Source organism: Alligator mississippiensis, chromosome 1, assembly GCF_030867095.1.
Source record: "Alligator mississippiensis isolate rAllMis1 chromosome 1, rAllMis1, whole genome shotgun sequence".
Taxonomy (NCBI): domain Eukaryota; kingdom Metazoa; phylum Chordata; order Crocodylia; family Alligatoridae; genus Alligator; species Alligator mississippiensis.
In genome coordinates, this window is record NC_081824.1 from 297,176,773 (window position 1) to 297,201,204 (window position 24,432).

The 24,432-nt window shown below is 41.4% G+C and overlaps 1 protein-coding gene across 1 annotated transcript in view; it reads right to left on the bottom strand.

Annotated features, from left to right (window-relative positions):
* Window positions 1-19,339: 19,339 nt before the first annotated feature.
* Window positions 19,340-24,432, bottom strand: part of DSCAM (DS cell adhesion molecule) — a 717,333-nt gene continuing 712,240 nt past the window's right edge. The window contains exon 33 of the mRNA XM_059720751.1: window positions 19,340-20,288. Within this exon, the coding sequence (XP_059576734.1) occupies window positions 19,948-20,288 (341 nt within the window). The 3' untranslated portion in view covers window positions 19,340-19,947. The remainder of the gene's footprint in view (window positions 20,289-24,432) is intronic.

Consider the following 24,432-nt stretch of genomic DNA (forward strand, 5'->3'; position numbering starts at 1 on the left):
TTCAGAGAAAAGGATTTCTTCAAAAGATTGTCAAGCCACAGCCTCAAACCTGAGGTGCGCTGCTCCTTAGGGTCCCAAAACATGATTGTTGATTTGACAAAGTACGGTAATATGCTTGTCTCAATAGTAGCAAAGTAGCTGGGGCTCTTGTCCATCAATATGTGTGGAGGCTGGGAGCAGTGGCAAAGCAGCCTGGTGCCAGCTAATCAGAAAGGCAAGGCAGTGGCCACCAACTATTAAAACTAATAGGACTTCAAAAAGATCAGCAGAAAGTCAATACAGGGAACATCAGATACAGATTTAGCACCAATGAAAGCATCACAGTGTTGATTCTCAGAAGCTTATATAACAAAATGTTTTATTTTGGGGATTTAATTTTTTTTAAATCTAATTGTTAGAGTTTGTAGTATTTTATCTTCAGACAAGAGGACGACTGTTCCGTATCTGTTTTCTAAGAAGATTAGTGTTTATGAGCTATCATTTTTCCCTTTAGACAAGTAGTGCATCTCTGACTCACAGAAGACAGTCAGCACTGTTGGTGCTTTACCAGAACATTTTCTTTTTTAAGCAAAAATTGCGGCCCAGCCCTCAGTTTTTCCTCTCATTTGTTCTGGCTCAAAACACATCAAAGGCTAAATGCCAAGATGCTCACTGAGATACTGACTCAAGAACTAGTAAATAGATATATGTGGGTTTGCAGTGTAAGGACCTTGAACAATTCCTTCCTAAGTGTCTAGTTAGCCTTTGGTACAGACTAGCAGTGTTCAACTTTTTAGCACCCTGGGCCAGATGAGGCATGGAGGGCCGGTGTGCAGGCTGGATAGGACTCTGCGTGCACCAGGGGTCCTGTGCCACCTCTGCTAGTAGGGATAGAGACCCCTGCATCTGCCTTCCGGGATTGGACCCCAGAGCTCTTTGCTGCCCCCACCCACTAGGATTGGTCCTGGGGGCCCCCACTGATTCCACCTAGACCCAGAGGCCCTTCATTGCCTCTGCCTGTCAGGTTGGGCACCATGTCATCTCTACCAGGTGCTGTGTACTGCGATGAGGCTCTGGGGCCCTGAGCCATCCCTCACCGCATTACTGCGATTGGGCCCGGTGCTGCCCTACATGTTTTACCCAGTGTGCAGGGCCATGTCCCATGGGGTTCCCCATGAATGAATGGGGAGCCCCGTGGGCCAGAAGACAAAATACCAGGGGCTAGATCTGGCTCACAGGCTGAGGCTTAAGCACTCCTGGTACAGTTAATTACTTTCCCTCTTGATATCGCAGATGTATCAGATTGCTCAGAAAGATATTTCTCTAAACAGATAGGTGACGTATACTTCAGTGGCAGGCTGTGGTCACTTAGCTTTACTTTCTGACTATAGACCCAATTAGTAATCTTCTGATTAATTTCAAATTTAGTGATGGAAATCAGTCTATTAGGCCAGCAGAGGCAGGCAAGATTCTCTTCATTTTTGTTGTCAAGGCATCTTTGAGGATTTAGCTACAATGATTTTTTTCCTGTTGTTATTGCAGGGATCCTGGTTTTCTCTGATAAAAAATCCCCAATTTTCTGGTTAAAAAAATAACCTAAAATCCACATTTTTGTGAGCAAAATGAAACACCACTATATATGTATCTATGTATTAGTGGTGTTTCATTTTAGTCAGAGAGAAATGTGGATTTTGGGTTACTTTTTTTAACCCCCAAATTGGGGATTTTTTATCAGAGAGAACCAGGGTCCCTAGCCATTAGTAACTGAATGATTTATTTATTATTCATCATTTCACCTTTCTGTTCAGAGAAACAAGTGTGAGCCAGGTATACCTTGGGGTTGGTAGCGGATAAGGGGTTTAAGCAGAATATTTAGTTATCAATTCCTGAGCCTATAAAGCAGGGTTTTCAAACTCCTCTAGCCCCATCAAGAAGAGTCTCCAACTGGGCCCCACCTCCAGCTGCCCCACACCTAAATTCCTGGGGTCTCCAGGAGCCCCACAACCCAGCTAAAATGGCTCTATGACCCAAATCTGGCTTACAGCCTGAATTTTTGACACCCCTGCTCTACAGGATTTGTTCTGTAAAACTTAAATATTATTTTGTAGACGGTAGCTTTCTACCATTTTTTCCTTCCACCCCACTTGCCCCCTCTCCCCCAGCCCATATTAAGCAAGAAGTGTTAGACAAGTTCTAATCTTTGTATTTCTCTATCCATTAGCTGCCCTCTTCATACTATGGAATATCTTCCATGGAAAGAATAGGCTGGACCACAAACTGAGGCCTAGTCAGTTTTCTTCCTATTTCAGTACAGATCCATTCTGCTGCAAGGATCACTCCAAAGCTTCATTTGCCATCTTTACTGCAGACCTGGACAGTGACAGTTGAAGAATATGTTTTCCTTATCCTAGGATGTTGACTCAATTAGTCAGCATTTATATTGAGTTGTAACATATGGCTGTACTATTGCTTATGTAAGTCAAATGTGCTGACTGACCATTTAATTGTACAGATGGCTTTCATTCTGGTGCGTTTTGTCTTTCTAAAAAGGTTTATAAAAATCTGTCCATGGACACTAGTCTGTATGAGTTGTGGTCATTAAAAAAGTCTAACAGTCTTATACAGTGAACACAGCAACTGCTGCTTCCGGCAGCCTAAGTTATAGTGCAATCAGGACATGTTTACATGTTGCCCTATGGCGACGTAGTGATGCGCTATAGTGACTTATGGCACATTACTGCAGCATAGCGATCACATGATTGGCAGCTACATTGCTGTAGCAGAGCACTCCCCCAGTATAGTTGGATGCTATGGTGATGTAGTGGCAAAATCTAACCATGCACTGCATGTGCGGTGCAGTAACCAGCAATACTACGCCATGCTTTAGCACTTCCAAAAGGAAGTACTAAAGCACGGTGCCATAGCTATGGTACCTTATGGCAACGTGTAGACACACCCTCAGTCTGCATATGTATGTATACACAAAACTATGTGTGTAACAGATTTGTGTCAATCCATTAATTCTGACTGTATTCTGGTAGTCCTTAGTTTTGGATCTAACTTTCTGTCTTGAGTGAAGAAGGAAGGGAGCAAGAGGGAATATGCCATAGCATAATATCATATCTAGGTAGGACTATACTATTGTATTTATTGTCAAGAGCCCTTATACAAAAGGGAAATTCCTATTTCTAAACATTTATAATTATAATTTAATAATATTAGCCTGGGCTGGCTAAAGTATTTATATTTATACCCATGTCAAAGTTAAATACGGAAGTGTGAATAGCTGTGAGAAAGAAAATTTGACAAAAAAGATTTTGATCAGACTGAAAAATTTGTATTGCTGCTACGTGATTTCCACCCTGCTCAAAAAACAAACAGTTGTAGTATTTTAAGCTTACCGTGAACCTAGTCCCTAGTTAGGATTCAATATTGGTTACTGGATTTGTCATCTCTACCCTATTAACTTCCCTGAAATTCCCCAAATGCAGCCCCTACGTTTTAGCATCCTTGTGCCCCAGCCAGCCACCGTCACCGGACACACATTTCAGCACAGTGATTTACTCCTCCATAACATAATACCATCCATGACAGTCCTATCTATGATGGAGTTAATTAATTTACTGTACCTAATACCAGCACATGTGTACATGGTGATTCTTTATTGCAGAGCTAATTAATCTACTCTGTAGTAAAGCGTACGTGTAGATTCACCATTCGATTTTAAATTTAGGTGAAATAAAGATTTGGTCTTGTTTTTTTCTGAGTTACCAGTTCTGAATGGCAGGTTTTTTTATGGATCACACAGAACTTTGGTATTTCTCAGCACCTGAACTGAATTTCCAGAAAATAGCCAGTATTCTGGTTTTTAAAAAACATGGAAGTGCTGTCACTAGGCTAATGTTCATTGCATAGCAGTGTAGAGATATACTCCTTATTGATTGGTGTAAGATGCAGACAATGTATATTGAAAGCTTGTACTTCATAGAGACTCTATAGAGGAAATCAATTTATATCCATATGATATAGCACCTGATATGCTTGTAGGGACATCTAGATGTATCAAAGAGTTTGTCAGTATCAACCCCGTTCTAAAGAGCTTTCCTTTTAAATGCTACAGTGTGGGAAGGCATTGACTTTTGGATCTTTTTTCTTAGACTACACCTGAAATTCTAATTTGAGTATTTGGTGCCTCTGTATCCCAGTGATGATGTACTAGAAACCTGTGGGTAGGCAAAAATTAATATCCCTTTTGCATTTTTGTTTATACAAAGACAATGCGATTTTTAGGACACCATAACAAGGCAATATACAGCTAATAGATATGAGAACACAGCAGATGGGCCTCATGATGCTGGAAAATAATTTGAGGATAAGTGATATCTACAACATTAATAGTGAAAAGAGTCACATCTGAGCTTCACAGATTTGGCCAGAGAAGCAGCAAAGACTCATATTCCAAACTCTCTCCAAACAAAAGTTACCCCAGGGAAAACAGATGCCAATGCAGAGGCAGAAGCTTTAATAATAGCAATAGATTTACCATCTGCCATTATATGGGACAAATAATCAAGGATTAAAGATTTAATACCAGAGATGAATTTTTTTCCTGTCCTGGATTTTGCTCATAAATCTCTCTAAACTCTTTCAGATTTGTTGTGGCAACACATTCCCACTGAGAAAACAGGAGATCAGCGATCTTATCCTGAAATCCAACCTTTTGCAGACAGTCTTTGGCAGTAGACGTGCAATGATCCAAAAATGCTTCATGGCAGGCTTGTTCATTTACATCCCTCTAATTTCCATAGGACTACAGGGACTAAGGGATTGAATGAAATTGTTATGTGGATTGCCGGTAGAAGTGCAATCAGAAAAGACCATTTAGAGAAACCTGTTAACTTTGACAACACCTGGAATGAAGTGAAAAAAAAAGTGTTTACCAAAAAAACCCCAATCTCAAAACCAGAACCCTCTCCCCCACTAAAAACCACAGGACCAGATATGTCTTTCTGCTCTTCAAAAGAAACCGGCTTGGAAAATCTTCAGAGATTTGTGGTTTGCTGGTTAGGAAGCCTACCTGTTGAGATAACCATAGGCAGTATATTTTGAAGACATTCTCCAGGCCTAGAAGAAAGTCTTTCCCCCAGTATCAGAATTCAGCTACCACAATTTCTGTTCCTGGAATTTTATTTTATTTTTTTCAACTTCCAAAAAAAGTGGATCCAGCACTTATCTGAATAGGCCAAATCTACACTGAATAGGTATAGATTTTAAACTACTATATCATACAAAATGCCCGTCTAATGTAATAGAAATTATTACTTAGAACTGTAGAAGAATGTCATATGATGCCCTTGTTCCACATCCCATTTCTTCTCCTACCTTGTTCAGCTGCAATTCTAGTAAGGCTTCCTGGGTGCCTATACACATGCTCTGATGCATTCTAATTACATGCATCGGGGCAGATTTGATTAATTGAGTCTTCTCCGTGTTCTAATTAGAGCACTCTAACATCACCTCAGCATCACATGTATAAGCTCCCCTTGGTTTAAAAATGGCTGCTAGGGTGCTGTAACTAAAGCTTGTTGAATGAAAGCATCCTGCAGGCATTTTAAAACATGCAAGTGCTTAATACATGTGATGCTGTGATGTTTTAATTAGAACTGTTCTCTGGGAACTGCTTTAATTAGCATCTCCCCTCTCCCAGCAGCCCCAAGCACCCCCTGTATAGGCACCCCCCTGTATAGGCACCCCCCTGTGACCAATGTATCTAGCTTATTGTGGCCCTTTGAAAGAATCAGGAAAATACTGTTAAACTCCATCCACACTTGAAGTGTTCAGTTTGTATTTTAACCTTAAAGAAGGTTGAGCTGAGGCCACTCATACTTGTTTACATGTTACTTGGGAAGAGGGAAAAAATAGAGACTAATGCAACCATTAAACAGACCAAAGAGAGTGGCAGCATCCACATGAGCATGGGCATTTAGTTCCCCGGGGACAACCAGGAGTGGGGCATCTTGTGCCACTGCTAGTTGTCCCCAGGGAACACTTGTGCCATGCACCCTCTGGTGTGCAGCACGTTATTCCAGGAAGGCTGGACCCAGCAGCCTTACCTGGAGTCCTGGGAGCCTCCTGGGGCTGCAGCAGTGGTGATCCTGCCACCCAAAGCCCGGCCAGCAGCCGGTGTGTAGCTCCAGCTGGCCAGGTTCCAGTTTTGAATGGCATGCATTGCCCCCACATGTACCACTCTGCTTGTTTTTCTGCAGGTTTTTTTACCCCTAGATATCCAGGGGTCAAAAAAACTCAACCCCTGGACTGGTCTCTTGCAGTGCGGAGAACAGCTGAATGTACAGTACATGGCACTTTGGAAACGTTCGCGGCGCCACATACTGCATAGCTGTGCTTGTCTTGACATGGCCAGTTTTATCATAAAAAACATGATTGAGCTTTCCCCTCACTTGTTTACACTGAAATAAATAAAAAATACCTCAGTTAACTTCAGTGTGAAATTGATACCAATAAGATCAGTCTGTATATATTTATTGTGTCTAACTATTGTGCCTCTATGGAAGAGATTCTTGAACTACATAGTAGTTTCGTAACTCCATCTAATAAAATGAATCTTGTTTAGTGTCACACTATTTGTTCTAAATAATATCATGAAACGAAATCTTGTTTTATGCAGAAAAGTTGTTCTATTACTTTATTATTTTTTTTCTTTTAAATCAATGAAAATTCTTTAAACCTTTTTTTTACATTACTTTGCAGTCAGAATAAATAATATATATTTTTTTAAAGTTAATTTTGGAGTGCGTGCTGAGGTGTATACACGTATGCACATTTTGGGTTTGTATTTCCCTATCATAGAAAAAAATAGTGGAATAAAGGAAATTTTATTTTGTGTAGTTTCTATGAAAAATATATTGTAATTGTGAATGAATTTGATATCTGTACCCCCCCATGTTGGCTAAATTTATCTGTGACTGCTGACTTTACAAATATAAAGTGTTTTGAGGTGTTTTTGCTCAACAGGGATTATTCAAATGCCAAATATGATTACTGTTTTTAAGTCTGAAGTGGAACTGATTTTGATATCCAATATGACTTAAGGCATAAAATGGAGTTACTGTGCAGTTGCACCGAGGAATGGCTTTTTCGTGATGCTGACTGCCCAGTAGCTCATGACTACTATGCAGTAGTGTCATGCCACACTTCCTGCCATGTGACCCTACGCAGTCAGCATCTCATGTAGACTTGGGCAGTGTCAGCGTATGCTGCAGTCTACTTTGATTAACTTATCCTTCAGCTCCTGACCTTGAGTTTTTAAGATAACTTGTTTGATAGGTAACAATGGTGCTTTGTGCCTTGCAATTCTAAAGATCTAATTGATTTAGGTTACTTTTTCATGTACATTTTGTCATGAAAGCATGTAATTCCTCTATATTAATGAAAGCCTAATTACAGAGAGGTGAAGAAATGGATGTATGCTGGAACGTTGCAGGTCCATAATGCTTTTCCTTTAGTAATTCAAGAACAAAAGTATCATTAATCTATGCTTTTGAAACAGCACTAGGTACATCAACCACAATTTCAGTGAACTTTCAGAATCCCATGTGTCTTGGTAACCTTATAAAAAGGCAATATTAAAACACAGACTATCAGTATATCTATGCAGAGTCACTGACAGGTTCCACAGAGCCTGACTTCCAAAGGGAATAGAAGACCATGAAGTGAAGTTGTTAGGAATAAAATTTCAGTTAGTCTCTTTGGCCCAATAGGATCATTATAACTGAAATGCCAAGGCCAATTGAACACATGCCATTTTTTTCTTTACAGTTGCCACATAATTATTTCAGTATGTAAAGGGAGGAGATAACTCTGCCTACAGAAAAATTATCTTTTCCAAATTATAAAGAGGACAAGATCAACATTTCCAGAATGGAGTGCCTAAAGAGGTGAAGGATAGTCTTGTAGTTGGGATCGTAGCTTAAATCTTGAGATACCTGGGTTTAATTCCTTACTTTTCCATGGACACCATGGCTAAGTACAGAAATTACATATAAACTAGTATAAATGATTGGAAACTGGTCTAAACCTGTAACAGAACAGAAGTTCAGAATACATAGACTGATTTAAAAATGGTGGAATCTGGTCTAAGATAGACCTGGATGGATATAATCAGTTTAGGTTAGACAAACCATTGAACTTCTGTCCTATATCCCCTCTTGGCTCAAGCTAGAGCACAGTACTCTGGCATCCCAGGAGCCTTTGTGGCTCCCCACTAACCCCCTCCTCACAGGGCAGGCAGGGTAGTCTCAGCTAGGGGACCGCCCATTCCTAATTGGATGGGACAGTCCCAGAATGTGTACATCAAGTCCTGGGCCCAGGCTGCATGTCTCCAGGACAGCATTTGTCCTGGATTCATAGTCTCCTGTAGGGATGATGAAACAGCAGGTTTCCCCTTGCAGGCTGGCAGTATTCCAATCTGTAAGGGCTGCTTGGGAGAGGGATGCAGGGAGTGCCATGTGTTTGTGTGCATCTGCACACAACTAGGAATACATCCAGGCAGCATGGAGAGCAGTTTCCTGCAGGTAAGACAATGTGGGGTACAGGGTGTGGGGGAGGGCAGATTGAGGCCCCCATGGTGAGAGAGTGGGGCAGTGGATGGAGCTGGGGGCGATGCCCAGCCAGGGCAGTACATGGGGCTGGGCCAGGGCAGGGAGCAGGATGGAGCCTTTGGTGACTCATCCAGAAGGCATGGTGGGGGAGGGGAGTTTTCTGCTGCTGGCATGTGCCCCCCATAGATTTGAGCACAGGGTGAAGGCAAGTATGGACTGCCTACTGCAGAGTCAGGGCTCCCCACCCTGCTGCCTTTCCCTTGGGAGCCCCATGCTGGCCACATATCCCCCCCCCCATTGTAGCAGCAGGGACAGTGGTGACAGCATAGAGTTGTACCCCCCACTGCTGCCAGGCAGGCAGGGGGTGCATGGCCACTACAGGGTTCTGGGGGGAAAGGCAGTAGGGTGGGGAGCTCCAAGCCCACAGCTGGGAGCTGGCAGCCTGCATCTACCCTCTGCTCCTCCCAGCTCTGCTCTGGCCATGCTGCCGGTGGGGGGGAGGGGGGGAGGAGGAAGGTGGGCATGTGTCCCATCTTTCCATTTTGAAAAGGTGGTCACCCTTGTCTTGGCCCATGATCATCTGGTTCAGTCAGGCACTGGACAGGCCCTGCCCCAGGGCTGTTACAGAGCTGACCAGCAAAGTGTCTGCTACTGAGCCCTGTACCTGTCATCCCAAGTGGGCAGTGGGGGAGGGGGTCAGTCTCAGCTGCATAGTTCCCCACTCCCTCGCTGTGCTGGCTTTGGTTTGAGGGACTGTCTGTGGGGCATGGGGGGCAGGGAAGCAGGACAGGGATGGGACAGGGACTACACCCAAGACACCAAGATACTAGTGACCAAGGACCACCCCCTCCTTCAGCCTGTCCTGACCTGGCAGGCAGATCTGCTGGATGCTGGTAAGGGCAGGGCATTGGGGGTGTTTGAGCCCAGTTGCAGCTACATGCATGCCCCTGAGACCTTCCAGGCAGGGTCTAACTCTGGGCAGGTCCTGGATCAGCAGATGCACTAGGACAGGGGCAGGCCTGGCTGGGAAGTGCAGTGCAGTGCAGCAGGCTGCAGCTGTGTGGGACCAGGGCTGTCACTAATGCACACCTCTGGAGGAGGGGGCAGGGGCAGGGTGGAGGCAAAACAGTGGAACCTAGTTGCAGACACCAAGCTGCTCCATGCAGACAGCGCTTTGCTGCTGTCCACCTTGCAGCACTGCCTGGAAAACTGACTGTGCCCTGCCTTGCCCTGCCCCACTACTTGCCCAGCCACCTCCAAGCTTGCCCACTCTGTGGGTTGCCAAAATGCAGCGTGGCAGCTTGTGGGCAGGCAAACCCCTTTTGGGAGCTGCTGCCTTGTGTGGTGCTGGCCCTGGCCCCAGCCTCTGCTCTATGCCCCTGCCCAGTGGGGCTGCCTTGCGCAGCAGGTGTGGAAGGTGTTGACTTGAGCCCCAGCCACAGTGGGTCCATGGGGAACAGTGCACTGAGCCCAAAGCTCCTGCCCCATTGGGACTGTCCCTGAAACTGCTGTGGGACACCTCACTGGGCAAGCAGCAGGGCAGGGTAGGGCAGGGCACAGGAACATGTGTCAATGTAAGCTGTGTAACAAAGAGATGCAAGGCCTGGTAGCTCAAATGAAGCAACATTATGAAAAATGCCTCTTAAGGCAACTAACTTGAAGATGGTGATGTGGACATGTGTGAGCCATCTGGATCAATTAGTTTTTATAGATTCCCTATAATTTACAATGCTAGTAAATGAGAAGTTTATGATAATAATGTTAGTTATTTTGGGTGGATTACCTATGCTTTTCAAAATGTTTGTGTTCATGTAGCTGGTTAGGGCAGGGGCAGATCCGAGTGGGAGGCTGGGAGGTAGGCAGGGGACTGTTTCCCAGCTTCTGCCGTGATCTGCCAATTGGGATGTGAGGCTGCAAGGTAGGTACCCAGGGGAAGGGACGGTTCTTTCACTCCCTGCTGCCTGGGCTGACTAGGAGAAATTTTCTCCCAGTCAGCTGTCTACAAGTACTACCGTGCAATAGCTACTGTGTGGTAAATTTACTACCTGTATCTACAGGTGCTATGCAGTAGACTAGTTTACTGTACAGTAAATGCTGTACATGTATAAACAGTGATGCTTTACTGCACAGTTAATTAGTCTACTGCACAGTAAAGTGTCTCATGTCTATGCACCCGTAGAGTGCCAGGGTAGATGCCTAACTGCGGAAGAGAAAAATGCTGCTATGACATGGATGTCTACTAATTACCCCTCAATTATGCCAACCATAATAAATTTCAGGGCTAAAGGTGGACCATTCAAGCACTACACATTTGCTGAGGCTGTTTTAAAGAAAGTCACACCACTCAACTGGTGGAAGTGACTAGCAAAGCATTTGGAACCAGAGTTTGTTGAAATGCTAAATTAGCTTTTACCAGCAGTAGCCTCGTTTGCAGGTGCACAAAGAATATTTTTTTTCATTTGGAATGGTTCAGTAAAAGCTGATAAATCAATTTTGAGTTGAAAAATCAGGAAAGCTTGTTTTTCTCTTCCAGTCTATGAATAAATGGGTGGAGGGAGGGAGGGAAGGGGAGGATGAGATTTATGAGTTCTAAAATCTTGAAAGAAAGGGGGCAAACATTTTCAAAACAGCCTATATAAAAAAACGACTGTCTCATTTTAAAGAGAATTAAGCACATAGGAACTAAAGCTCAAATGAGTTTCATCTAGAAACTTCTTAGAAAATTTTCTCCAGGTTGACCTGAAATAATTGGTTTAATTCACTAACCACAGTTCATACATCTAATACTATAACTGTTGATATTACCATTTAATACATTAATTAGTTATAAATGTGCTCCTTGTTTCGATAAAAAAGTTTCTGTGTCCAAAACATTAACTTTTTTGTTTAATAAATTTTGAAGTGTTTTTTTTTTGTTTAATTAAATTGAAGTTGCCATCTTAATGCATCTTGATACATATATAAGGAAAAATTTAATAATTTAGTAAATGCAAAATATTTATTGCACCATTTTATAGCATACTACAACATAGGATTTTTAACAATCCAAATATGTTAAGCTATATATTTTATAGCTTAACATATTTTATAGCTTAACTATATATATAGTGTACCTAGTATAGTTTATAGCTTAACTATATATGTATAGTGTACCTAGTATAGTTAGGTATAGTTAACTATATATATAATTATTGTTTTACTGAATATGTAAAATACAGTAAAACTAAAATTTTTACAGTAGATTTGGTACATTTGTTTTTACTGTGGCTATGGTAGAAATGTTTCCTGTTTCCTAGGTACACACACACACACACACACACACACACACACACACACACATACACACATGTATATGTACCTAGGAAACAGGAAACATTTGTACCATAGCCACAGTAAAAACAAATGTACCAAATCTACTGTAAAAACTGTAGTTTTACTGTATTTTACTGTAAAAACTGTAATCACTATGTTTTAATTGCTGTAACAACCAAAGAACATGCACCTTTCTTTAAAAAACAAAAAATATGTACATACAATGAAAAAGCTGATAAAAAAAATGCATTATTTAAATCAGGCTTTTGTCTCGCCTGATTTTAAATCAGCTACTTAAATTAGTTTGGTTTAAATCAATCCAACTTGATTTAAGGGCCTAACTATGCATCCAGATGCATACATTTGTGCTTTAATATATGTTTGTAGAATACAAACATTTTTTACTATAAGAGTTGAACAAAGAATAAATGGGTATTTTTACATGGGAAATGAAAGTTAGACTATATGATGTTTTTCTCCATCTTACTTGTTGTTTCAGAAAAAGTAGTATAGGAACTGTTATTTTTTTCCCCCTAGGCTGGTGGATCATGGGTAATTTTCCTTAACCAGTCAGAACAGGAGTGATTTAGGAGATTTTGGCAAAACTATTCTAAAAAATGTGAGTTAAAGTGAAAAATTTCACAAAATCAAATTATTTTCTCTGAAGTTTTTCCCTTAAATATTTAAAATGAGACAGTAAAAACAGATGATTTATTTACTTCCATTCAAAGCTGTTTTTTTATGTTCTCCTTTCATCTTCTGAGCTTTTCATTTTGCTTTGGTTTTCTCCATTGTTTGAAGTCTCCATTCAGTTTTTAGTTTTTTGTTTTGCAGCAAGTTTTACTATAGTCCATCACATTTTGCCTTACCCAGAGGCATTTAACTTCCCTCTTTAGTGTCATGAATAATGCACTAGAATGTGAATTAAACAAGGTTGTAACGTTTCATTTCAAATTTTCTAAACAAAACCTTGAAAATAACTGAATTTCTTTTCATGTTTTAAATAATCAAAAAAAATCTCATGTTGATGTGTTTTAACACCAAGCAAAAATTTTCCTGTCAGAATCTTCCAAATGGGGGGGGGGGGGGGGGGGGAGGGGGCAGAGAGGAAGAGCAGACAGGGGACTATTATTTTCCTGAGCTAAGTGAAAAAAGTCCACAATTATAAAATAGTTTACAAAAAAAAAAAAAATCTGTTTTTTTGAAAAGCAGGTGTGTTGTGAAAACAGGGAACACAGATGCCACAAGGAAGTTCTTTCTCTTCTTCAACTTAAACATTTTAAACTGATGGATTCAATTCTGGTAATATCCCAGAGGAAGGTAGTACATTTCAAGCTTTACATGTGTTCATTTAAAGGCCAATGCTAGCAGTAAGATAACACGCATGCTATAAGGAGCACATGGAGTTGCAACCACTTAACATCACAGGACTGAATCTGTCCTACTGTGTTCTCAGACATATCCCCAACAATTACGCTTCCACTTACCCATCTGTGTAGACTCAGGACTGCAAGACACTGAGCACATCCAATTCCCTCTGAATAAATAAATAGCAATTAGCAGCTTGCAGGTCTGAGGGTCCAAACAGACATCAACTTTGTACCACCATACAATTTATGCAAACAGATGTCTTAGACCATTGTTGTACTTCAAGGCCTCTTCTACATGTTACAGGTATCGCCCAATTAACTGGTTAATTGTGCAATTACTTTAAGACCAGCTACATGTGCAAAGCAGCCATCATGTGATAAAAAACTCTGACCATCTCTAAAGTTAGACCTTGCAAATGTGTATGAACTTTAGAGCTGGTTGCTACGGAGCTTTATTTTGCACGTGTAGCAAAGTCTCCCCAGTGGCTGGGAGCCCCATCAGCTGACAGCTGCAGGGGTGCACCATGCCAGGCACATGAAACCCCAGAGCCCTGGCAATGATGTCTACCATGATACCCAAGGTTTGGGGGGGGGGTGAAAGCCCCAACCCACATGGAGCTCTCAGTCGTGGCTTTACTGCTAGGACTGAGAGTTCCCACACTTGATGGGCTCTTGGTCCTGGCTGTACCTCTTGCCCAACTGAGACTGAGAGTCCCTGCATCTGAGGGATGGTGGTCCCAGCTGTTCCTCATGCACAGCTGGGATAGGGAGACCCCACAGCTGTTGTTGACAAACCTCACTGTCAGTTGTGGGACTCATTCTCAGCTGCTTGTGAGGTTCATCCAGGACCAGGAGACCTGCCAGTTGCAGGGTCTCTCTGTTCTAGCTGTGTGTGACCCCCAGAATCCCATCAGCAAAGGGAGCTTCCAGCTGTGGGAGCTTGCTTCTTGCTAATGCAGGGGGTATCAAGTATCAGGCTCCCTGTACATTGGCAATAAAGCATGATTGGATCTAATGCATGATCCCACAATTGTGCCTCCTGCCATGCACATGTGGCATAGCAGAAGGCGTGATTGGTTGGATCATGCATTAGATCCAATTGTGCTTTTACCTGCATGTGTAGAGGAGGCCCATGTGTCTAAAAACAGTTGCCTCAACCAAAGCTACTCAGTTTGCAATGCTTTAAATGGAAAGATGTCTGTTTATTTATTGTGCAAATATCAGGCTGTCACCCCTGACTCAGGACACATGTCTACAAGTGGAGGAACCCTGCTGTTGTCCCTCAGGATCAGGCCCCTGAAGTCCTGGGAGCAACAGAGGACAAGGATCCTGGCAAAGTCTGTAGACATCTATGAATGTCTGCATAAGCCACATCCCGGCATGGGTGATCCCATTCCAAAGATGACATCTGTTTATAGCCCGTGACACGAAAAATGCACTTGTGGCTAATCTAATGTTGCAGTCACAAGGCACAGTACTGAAAGCAGCAGTTCTAAAGACTCACTGGGAGTTTACAAGTGCTTGCAGAAGCCTGAGAATACTTGATGAGCCTCCCATAATAGCAATATAATTAAATCAAATGAAATCCACAGCAGAAGTGTAGTATTAAAGCAGGCAAGGATGGAACCTCTAAAACACATTTAGTCCTTTTAAATGTTCTGTATAAGAATGCTGATACAAAGAAATAAAAATAACATCAAATTAAGGAACATTATTTAGACAGCATCAAACCAAAGAAGATGTTGAATGTTTCATTGTGCTGTATCTTAATGTGTGCAGTGGGCCTCTGCATTGCCTACAGAGAGGACTATCTTTTTCGAGAAGCTCTAAGCTCCTACATGGGAAGCCCAGGCAAGAGCAGAGATGAAGAGTGTTTTCTTTTTCTTCTTGGAATTGTCAGTAGGGGTCGGCAGCAACAAGCCACTAAGCTATTGCTACAACCTATATTAACCTACTAATGATTTTAAAATGAATATGCTTTCAAAATTGTTCGTTTGATATTTTCTCTCTAAAAAAAGCAACTCACCTTCATTTCTCATCACAGATATCTTTGGAGGCAGCCACCAATAGAAAACCAAAACCAGAATAAAACATATACCCTCCCCAACTAAAACTTCATGTGACTATGGGCTAGATTTTCATAGGGTGTTAATTCTCATTTTTCTATTGACTTCAGTAGAGCTATTCTGATTTACATCTCACCTCAGCATCTGGCCCTCATATTATCTATTGGTGACTCTGAAGGAAGGTAGGAAGATGATTACAAACTTTAAGTCAATCAGTGTACAAAATACCAGATTATAGACTGAAAGAAGGGAGACATTGAGAAACCTGTTTTATCACTTGTTGCAGCAAGTCAGTAGATAGATTTGTAGCTCAGCCATGCTCAGATTTCTGATACATTAGATGAATCTGCAGGCTTCAGCATGTTCATACTTTGTCTCCTACGTGTGTTCTTTTTTCAAGTTTCCATTATTTTTTCAGCATATTAACCACTGGTTTTAATATATGTTCTCCTGCTTATTTCCACATAGGTCGATCTGCACAGAGCATGTCTTGAAGGTGGCTCGTACCTGCTCAAGTGGGTAAGGGGGAAAATCTGTATGCAGAGAGGGTCTTCTGGGCTCAGCTTCTGGATCACACCTTGTGCCACAATGGTGCATCTACACATGCAATTAATGCACTAGAATTTTCTGCACAATATCTGCTGAAAAATTAATGGAAACTTGAATCTGCACTAACTTCTACATAGAAGAAACTTCTTGTGGTACAACACCCTTCTCAAAGGACAAGAGAGATCTTAGGAACAGTTATAAAAGATAGATGCCCAAGCAATTTAGCATTACTGCAATTTAGAATTACTGGGAGCAGCTCATTTTCACCACTGACAGTGCACCCATCAGAAGCAAATTTCCTCCTGACAAGAGCAGCTCAGTCTAGGGCTGTTCCTGCCCTGCTCTAACTGCAGCAGCCAGTGGGAGCCAGGTGCCAGCCCCAGGCTGGCAGGAGGTGTGGGGGCTGGTCCCAGTCTCCAAAGGCAGGGGTAAGCTGTCCTGGCTGCTGGGAAGCTGCCTGTTAACCATGTGGAGATCAGGACCGTCCCAATCTCCAAGGGTCAGGGAGTGATGTCCTGACTGTCTGGTAGCTGGGACAGCTCTTCCTGCTCTTTGGACATCCGAATGGGTCTTGATCTCTGTTGGGCTAGCAGGCAGCATCTCATTTTGCTGGGATAGCTCTTCCCACCCACTGTGGCCCTCTGTTGCCTAGGCTGACAGTAAGTATCTACAGGTGCGCTTTGGTGTATTAGTTTAATGTGCTGATTTCTAGTACCAGTATCTACAGGTGCAAGAAAGTAGTTCATTAGGCTAATCTGCTGCACAGTAATTGTTGTGCATGTGTAGACAGTGATGTTTTACTGAACAGTGGATTAGTCTAATGTGTGGTAAAGCATCTTGTGTAGATGCACCCAGTGACTAGATTTGTGAAACAAGTGAGAACATTACATACCCTTTTTCAGATATTTTGTATTCTGTTTAACTGAGTTTTCTGGTCCTTTTCTATGTTGGGGATTGAAAAATGAATGCTGAAATGGGGTTGTAAAGCCCCTTTTGAACCCAGGGCAATGTAAATGCAACCACAGGTACTATCAACTATTCATAGGCATTGTGTTGACCATAAAGAAACATTTTCAAACAAGCATATCTTAGTCTTTTCCAGTCTGTTTAAACCAGTGTTCCCTTGTGTTGATTCTATGCTTTTAATGTAATTTGATTATTTTAATGAGTGTGCATGTTTCTCCCTCAGTAATAATAGTAAAGAAGTGTAAGGGTCACAATATGGCAAAGACTCAAGTCCACAAGGTGAACACTCTTGACTGATACAGAAAAACACTTGAAATATATGTTTGAAACATCCTGAATAGTTTTTTTTCTGAAGCCTATGGGACTCTTTAAATATATGAAGTTGGGTGTACATTGAAGAGCATTTTTGGATCAGGACAGTGGTCAGAAACCTGTATGCATATGCATAAGCTTCAGTTTGCTTAGCAAGGGCTTGAGTCTCCTCTGATCAATAGTAATCAATAGTTTTGCCATACATTTCTTTGGCTATGGAGAACTTAAAAGTTTGTTTACTGACTGGTGTGCTGAACACTACAAAATACATTATATACTAATGAGTAGGAAATACTGTTAACTCAAGAACAGTCAGCATTTTTCAAATTCCCACAGAAATGTAAACTTAAGAAGATACATGGTATATTTATAGTATCTGCAGTCACAGGGAGAATGAAAGCTTATATAGTTTTTCCCCTCATGTGTTTTCATGTTTCAATTAATATAAGGCATGTGGAGCAAAAGAGTCATTGTTTAAGTCAGGGATGCTACTGACCTTTTGAACACAAGCTCTCTTTCTATATCTGTATGAATAAACTATTCCTTTTTTTTAATGGGTTTTTTAAAAGCTGCAAATTCTACCAGAATACAAGAATGAAAAGTAATATTTTTTTTCTAGAAGACGTCTTTTCACAGTTTTCTGTGTCAGAAGGAAGCTGTATGAAAATGGACAGATAGCATCCTGACATGAAGTCTAGAATACTGACAAAAGAATTCAGTTCTAGTATGCAAATACAGTACTAATTTCCAATTATATTCTCACTGAAGTCAGTGGAAAGACTCTTGTGGAAATCAGCAAGAGGACATACACCTGATGAATAGAAAATAGAAATACAGAAACATTCTGCGCCCACACTTAGCATAGCATAGCTAGGTATTTTTTACAATAACATCACTACGGTCCTCTTGGTAGCAGTTAAGGCTGGCCAAGGGTTTTAACAGAAACATTTCTCCTTTTAAAAATGGTTTTCATTGAAAATAAATCAGAATAATTTCATTTTTAGCTTAATGTTTCAATATCCAGGAAACTTCAACAATTATTTCTGTGAAAAGATTTGTACTATAAATCTTATTTGATATTTTCTACTGGGGAGATGTTTTTAGGGGTTTTTTTGTTTTAATACTTGTCCTACTAGGTTTATCATGCTAATGACCTAAATGGGGAAATGGTCCAATATTTGATTCATATTTCCTTCTTTCTTTATTAGTCTGTAAATCCTACATTCTTCAGACTATCTGCAACTGTTCCAGGGAGAGTGTTAGGCCACAATATAACAAAGTATCTAAGTACAAGCTTAACCTTAATCGACTTAAACAGCAAATACTTATATACTTTGCTATTAATAGCAACAAAATAATATATATGCTGTAGGTTTCTCCATCTAAAGGAGATGTTGTCCATGACAGAAAAAAGACTAGAACACATAGACATAGAAATATCTAACACCAAAGTTATTGAAATATTGTTGTGTTAACCCCACTGAACATATGGATGTAATAATTTATAGTTTGTACAATATAAATAATATTGTTTTTTGTGTAATAAAAGGTTGCATTAATGTCTGCAAGCTAATTGTTAAACAGAAATGTTTTTATGTTCTAAAGAAAGGCACGTTAGTGGAAAGAACATTACTTCCAACTGCTGTGAAAGTAAGTGTAAGAGATTTTGCAAGCTAGAAAGATGAACTTTGTCTTGTTACAGGAAGAAGCTTGAGTTTTCAGTTTTATGCAAGCAATGTACACAGTGAAGCCATCAGGAGCATTGCCTTTTGAAGGGTTAACAGTATGTCCTTACAGAGTCAGTAAACTAAACCCAAAACATTTTCATGTTACATTTTTGAAAATGTTGGTAAAGGCCTGGATCCAAAGCCTAATGACATCAACAGAAAGACTCCCCTTGACTTCAAATGGCTTTTGACTGAGTGTAAAGTGTACCTATAGGTCCAATACTGGTTTTGTTTAGAACACATTGCTTTTTTGAAACATTATGGTTCTTTACCTTGCTGGCAAAGTTAGATCTAACTGGGTGAACATTAATCATTTTTAAAGGCATGACTGTGCCCTGCTCAGAAAGGTCAAACCGTCAGAGCAAGTGCTTAAAACACCTACTGTCCACAATGAAAAAGAAGCATAGTAGAAGGCGATGGAAGCAGACATCACAAATAAAGGCAGAAGACCCTTTTATTTCTCATAGACAAAATGCAAAGTGTCTCATTAAATTAATCTTAAAAAAAAGAAAAAACAAAAGCAAATTGATCCCCTCACTCCACTGACACCACTCATCCTAAATAACAACGAAAGAAAAAGATCACTCAAGGACCCATTTTCTAATTGAAAAAGAAAATATGTGCAAACATGACAAAAAAGTTTTGTTTTTCCAAATCAAAGTCCTTGTTAAATTCACAAATAGGGTGACTTTTTTGTGATTTTTTCCCCCCTTCTTTTTACTCTTATGTGATGGAACTTCCAGTTAAAATATTTTATTTAGTCCCCATGCACTTTGTAGAAAATCAGTAAAAACACAAATGCTTGTGAAGATCAGAAAACTGGACTCTTTTACCCAAAAATTCAGATGTCCAGTCAGATGAAGCTCACACTCAGACAGAAAAAAAGCAGGAGAGTCTTTGCACTGTCCGTAGTTTGTATTTTTTTTTCCAAATATTTTGGCAATCTTCTTTAATTATAAATATCGGAATTCAATAAAAAAAAGGTAGCTTTGATTGGATTTTTTTCATTGTAAATATTTACAGCCACTGTCCAGCCATGTTCTTTTTGTTATACCAGGGTGTAAGATTTTGCGTAGGGATTATTTCCTTTCAAGTGGCCCCGGGAGTCTAGCAGGGATTCTTGGGAGCTGCTCATTTTAGCTGCCTGTCCCAGCTCAGCCCCTTCTCGCTGAGGTAATGTTGCCACAGCACCTGGCTGCCACGACTGTACTTCTCTTGTAGAGGATGTCTCCATCGGTATGGGATCCAGAACTGTGGGACGCTTCAAGGTTCGGCTTTTCTGAGGTTCCAAGCAGGCTTGCCCCAAACTCAGGTCTCTGCTTGTGCCTGGAATGCCACGGTTTAACAAAAAGTCCATTCTAAGATACGGTGGCAAATGCATGAGATCACCTGCAAAGAAAGAAATGGAAATCCTTAGCTAACTTCCTGCATACCAGTAAGCAGGCTTACTGTCTAACAAAGCTTCAAGCTTCTGAGCACCAACCTTCCCCTGTTCATGATGGTAGATATTTAACACTATACATATTCATCATCCAGTGTACAAATTTTTAAAAGCAACTTGGGGATAAAAACTACAATATGTGAGAGATTTATATAATTCAGTTAATATTACTGTGAACATGCAATTTTTCATTTCCCAACTTCTAAGTGTTTCTGTCATAACCAAAAATGCCATACTGTTGGGGCAAGAGGATTTATCACTGTCCGGATCCTCCCTTCATTTTCCTAGAGAAAAGACTATGAATACAGCAATAGGGGAATAGGTTGTAGCTGCACTGGTCTAAGGACATAGGCAGACAAGGTTCTTTGGGTAAATCTGATATCTTTTATTAGACCAACTCAAATAGTTGGATAAAATCTTCTTTGCAAGCTTTCCAGTATAAATACCCTTTGTCACTGCAGATGCTTCTTCAGCCTAATGAAAGGTATCTACACCTGAAAGCTTGCAAAGAATTTTTCCAACTACTTAAGTTGGTCTAATAAAGATATTAGATTTACCCAAAGAACTTTGTCTGAATACAGCAATAGCACTCTTGTGTTGCCTACTATTGGGGTTGAAAAGCCTTTATTAAACTGGTCTATGTGCACAGCTCATTCATTGTGCACAACTGGGCTAGGTAAGGGTTTTATTGGTCCTTTGCTCCTTTTCATGTACCTGCCCATCTGTTTAGCTTTGCTACACAAATTGGTTGAACTTATTTAAAAGAGAGAGTGCTGTAACTACAGTATTACCAGACATGTTTTCACAAACTGGTCTGCAACTTCAAGGAGATCAATGGAGATAAAAGGCAAATATAAAGGATGCTTCCTTCTGAAAAGGTTTGATGTTTAGGTTAGATACGTGCAGATGGTGATAATGAGAAATACCTCCCTGATCTGGGTTTCTAGTACAGCAAGGTAATGATAACTGGTCTCTTTTGGGCCTCCTTTCCCAATTAGAGCCATGTTACTGAAGTTCCTTAGAAGGGCAAGGCAGCAGTTAGCAATTTAGAGTTTTCCACTGCTGAGTAACAGTACCCATTCACAGCTTTCCTTTCAAAAGATCAATGTTATAGGCAAATCAGAGGTATGTATTTTCACTTATTAAAAAAAACCCTGTAAACTATTTTGATGGTCTCTTACAGTTATATGAAAAGCCACAAATACATCTATAAAATGAATACATGCTGAAAATTTAAAGCAGAAGATTCTTTTATTACTACTAATGCATTCGTGCGAGCTATTTGAAGCAGCATATGTACAGGCTGATCTGTTTCTGACCAGAAACAGCAGAGCTCTGCTTGAGACCGTGTTGCACTAAATGCTTCATACAAAGATATTTTTCCCCTAACCAACTGGAAAAGTTTTCCTATAAAGCAGATCCCTTGCTTTGGCTTATAAATCAAGGGGGAGGCAAGGATTTCTTAGGGTGATTTCTTTTATTGGCCCAAGGCAATGTAATTGTTACCTAATAAAGTAACAACTTCTAATCTAGTCACGATTTAAAGTCACAGACAGAAAAATTGCTGAGAAGTTACACTTGGACAGCATCACTGTTTATTCCCGTGGATCTCCTGTAGGCACTGTCTGGCACCACATGTTTTCTTCTTGTTACATTTCCAACATAGATGTATGGTACACTATATTTAAACCCCGCACAGTAGGATGTGCCCATCTTAGGAATAGGCTGATATGCTGCTACAGTATTTATAAAAAAAAAAAAAATCAGGGGAAAAGAAGACCATATATGTCCATAATCATGCAGTTACCATTTGGAAGTTGAATTGCAAATAGGCAAGTCTCTAATAATTATTACCTTAGTCTTCTATGATAACTTTCATCCCAAAGCATTTTACATATCAAGAGGAATCACTTCAACTAGCTAAAATAAAAAATGCAACCACCCTGGGGATGAAGTGCGCCCACACACCAAAACATTCCTCAGCAGCTTAGAACAGAAGCAAATAACAGTATATGTAAGGGGTGCTCAAACCCTGGCCTATGGGCTAGATCCATCCCTCAGCACCATGTTATCTGGCTTACAGGGCTCCCTATGGGCCATAGTGGTGACCCAGTGTGCTAGTTTGGGTGCACAGGGTGGTACAAAGCCTGATCTGGGCACATGGGGGGTGGTACAGGGTCCCCAGTGCCTGATCTTCACACACAAGACTGTGCAGGGACAACACAGGACCCTGGAACCTCATCATAGTGTGTAGGACTGGGTGGAGGCAGCGCAGGGCTATGAGGCGAAATCGTGATGTGTGGAGTCCAAACTAGCCTGTGGACAAGCCTCAGGCCCTGTATCTGGCTCACAGGGCCAAGAGGTTGAGCATTACTGGTAAAGAACTGAAACACATTGTGGCAGTGTCTACTTACCCATACAGGTCATTAAGGTTAACACTGTTGCCTCTTGTCAGAGGAACCAAGGAACAGTTTGAGATTGTTAGATTCAGGAACTGAAGTTCAGACTGCAGTGTGCCGGTGGCATAATGATGCTGGACACCAGGCTGAAGCAATGAATCCATTTGATTCATAGGGCGAGGAACCACCAACTGCACTGAATCACCAACACCGTGGCCTCTAACAACTGTCTCCTTTACCAGAATAGTAATTATGAGCAGCTTAGCTCCTGCCACCCACAATACAAAAAGGTACAGTGGACATACAACTTCTTCCTGGTCATCTGTTACATATGCCATGCAAATTGGCCATGTTCCTTTTGCCCCATTACTGTTTACACTACTGTATTTACTCAAATGCAAGACAAGGTTTTTCCCCCCAATTAGAATGGGGCAAAAGAAATCTCACTTTAGATCTGAGTACCAGCCTGGAGTAGGTGGCGGCTCAGTTTTAGCTTTGGCCCCAGGCTCAAGACTGAAGCTGTAGATACACAACTGTCTGCCCTGGCCAGAGAGGCTCATTTGGTGGGAAAGGAAGCATGTGGCTGTGAGAGTGTAGGGAGACCATAGGGTGGTGGTATGGGAAACCTGCAACTTTCCCCACTACCCCTTGCCCCCCTGCCTGTGCCTGCTCCCCACCCTATGCTTCCCCATGCCCTGCTCCCATACCTCCAAACATGAGCGATTGGTGCCTCCTGATACTGGGGGGGCACCAGCATCTGATCACCAACTGGGGGAGGGGGGGGGAGAGTCCCCCAGTGGCCAATTGCCGCCACTGGCAGAAGTCCCAGCAGCAAAACCAGAAGTGCCAGCGGCACTTCTCTCAGCACCCCCACAATCTCAGGAAGAGCACTGGCTGTCAAACCCCACTCCCCAGCCAGCAAGGGCCAATCTCAGGGGGGCACATGCCCCCCCTGTGTCCACACTACGCATTGTCTATGCCTGCAGATGCCTTCTCCCCTCCTTACATTCTGCTCCACTCCAGTTCCTTCACCACTGGTCACTGCTCCCTAGCCAGGTTGGGTTGAAGCCAGACTGGGGCCCCAGTGTTGATGTCTGCCTCAGAGGAGTAGAGATGCAGCAAAAGGTAAGAGAGAGTTGGTTCAGGAGTAGGGGGTAGGGGCATAGGCATGGGGGTGCAAGGGCTGGGGGATAGGCAGGGGAGCAAGGGGTAGGGTTTTGGTCCCTCATATCTACCACTGCTTTCTCCATCACAGACACTGGCAGGGGGAAAGGGGAGATTTAAGAGGACCTTCCACTAATTAGATTAAAAATCATAACACTTTTATAATTTTCCATATTTCCAAATAAATACGATATATATTTCCACAATTCAGTCTACTCAACAGAAACCAGTTCTGACTGGACGCAAGACCTTGGATCAACTTTCATATGGTGTATGCACTTCAATCACTTAAAAGGGATTTACAATTTCTTGAGCTCAATGAATTAAATGTGGATTGTGAAAAAAGGAGTTCAACTTCATGGAGCTGAAATCTGAGTTGATAACTCAAGGGTCAGTCAGAAAGTAATACCTTCTATTTTTTTCTTAGTCAAATATAATAGAAAAAAATATTTAACTGGCACAGAAAATCCATACATCATCACTGAACACACAACTATTTTTCAAAAGAATTTCTTTCTTCATCAGTGGC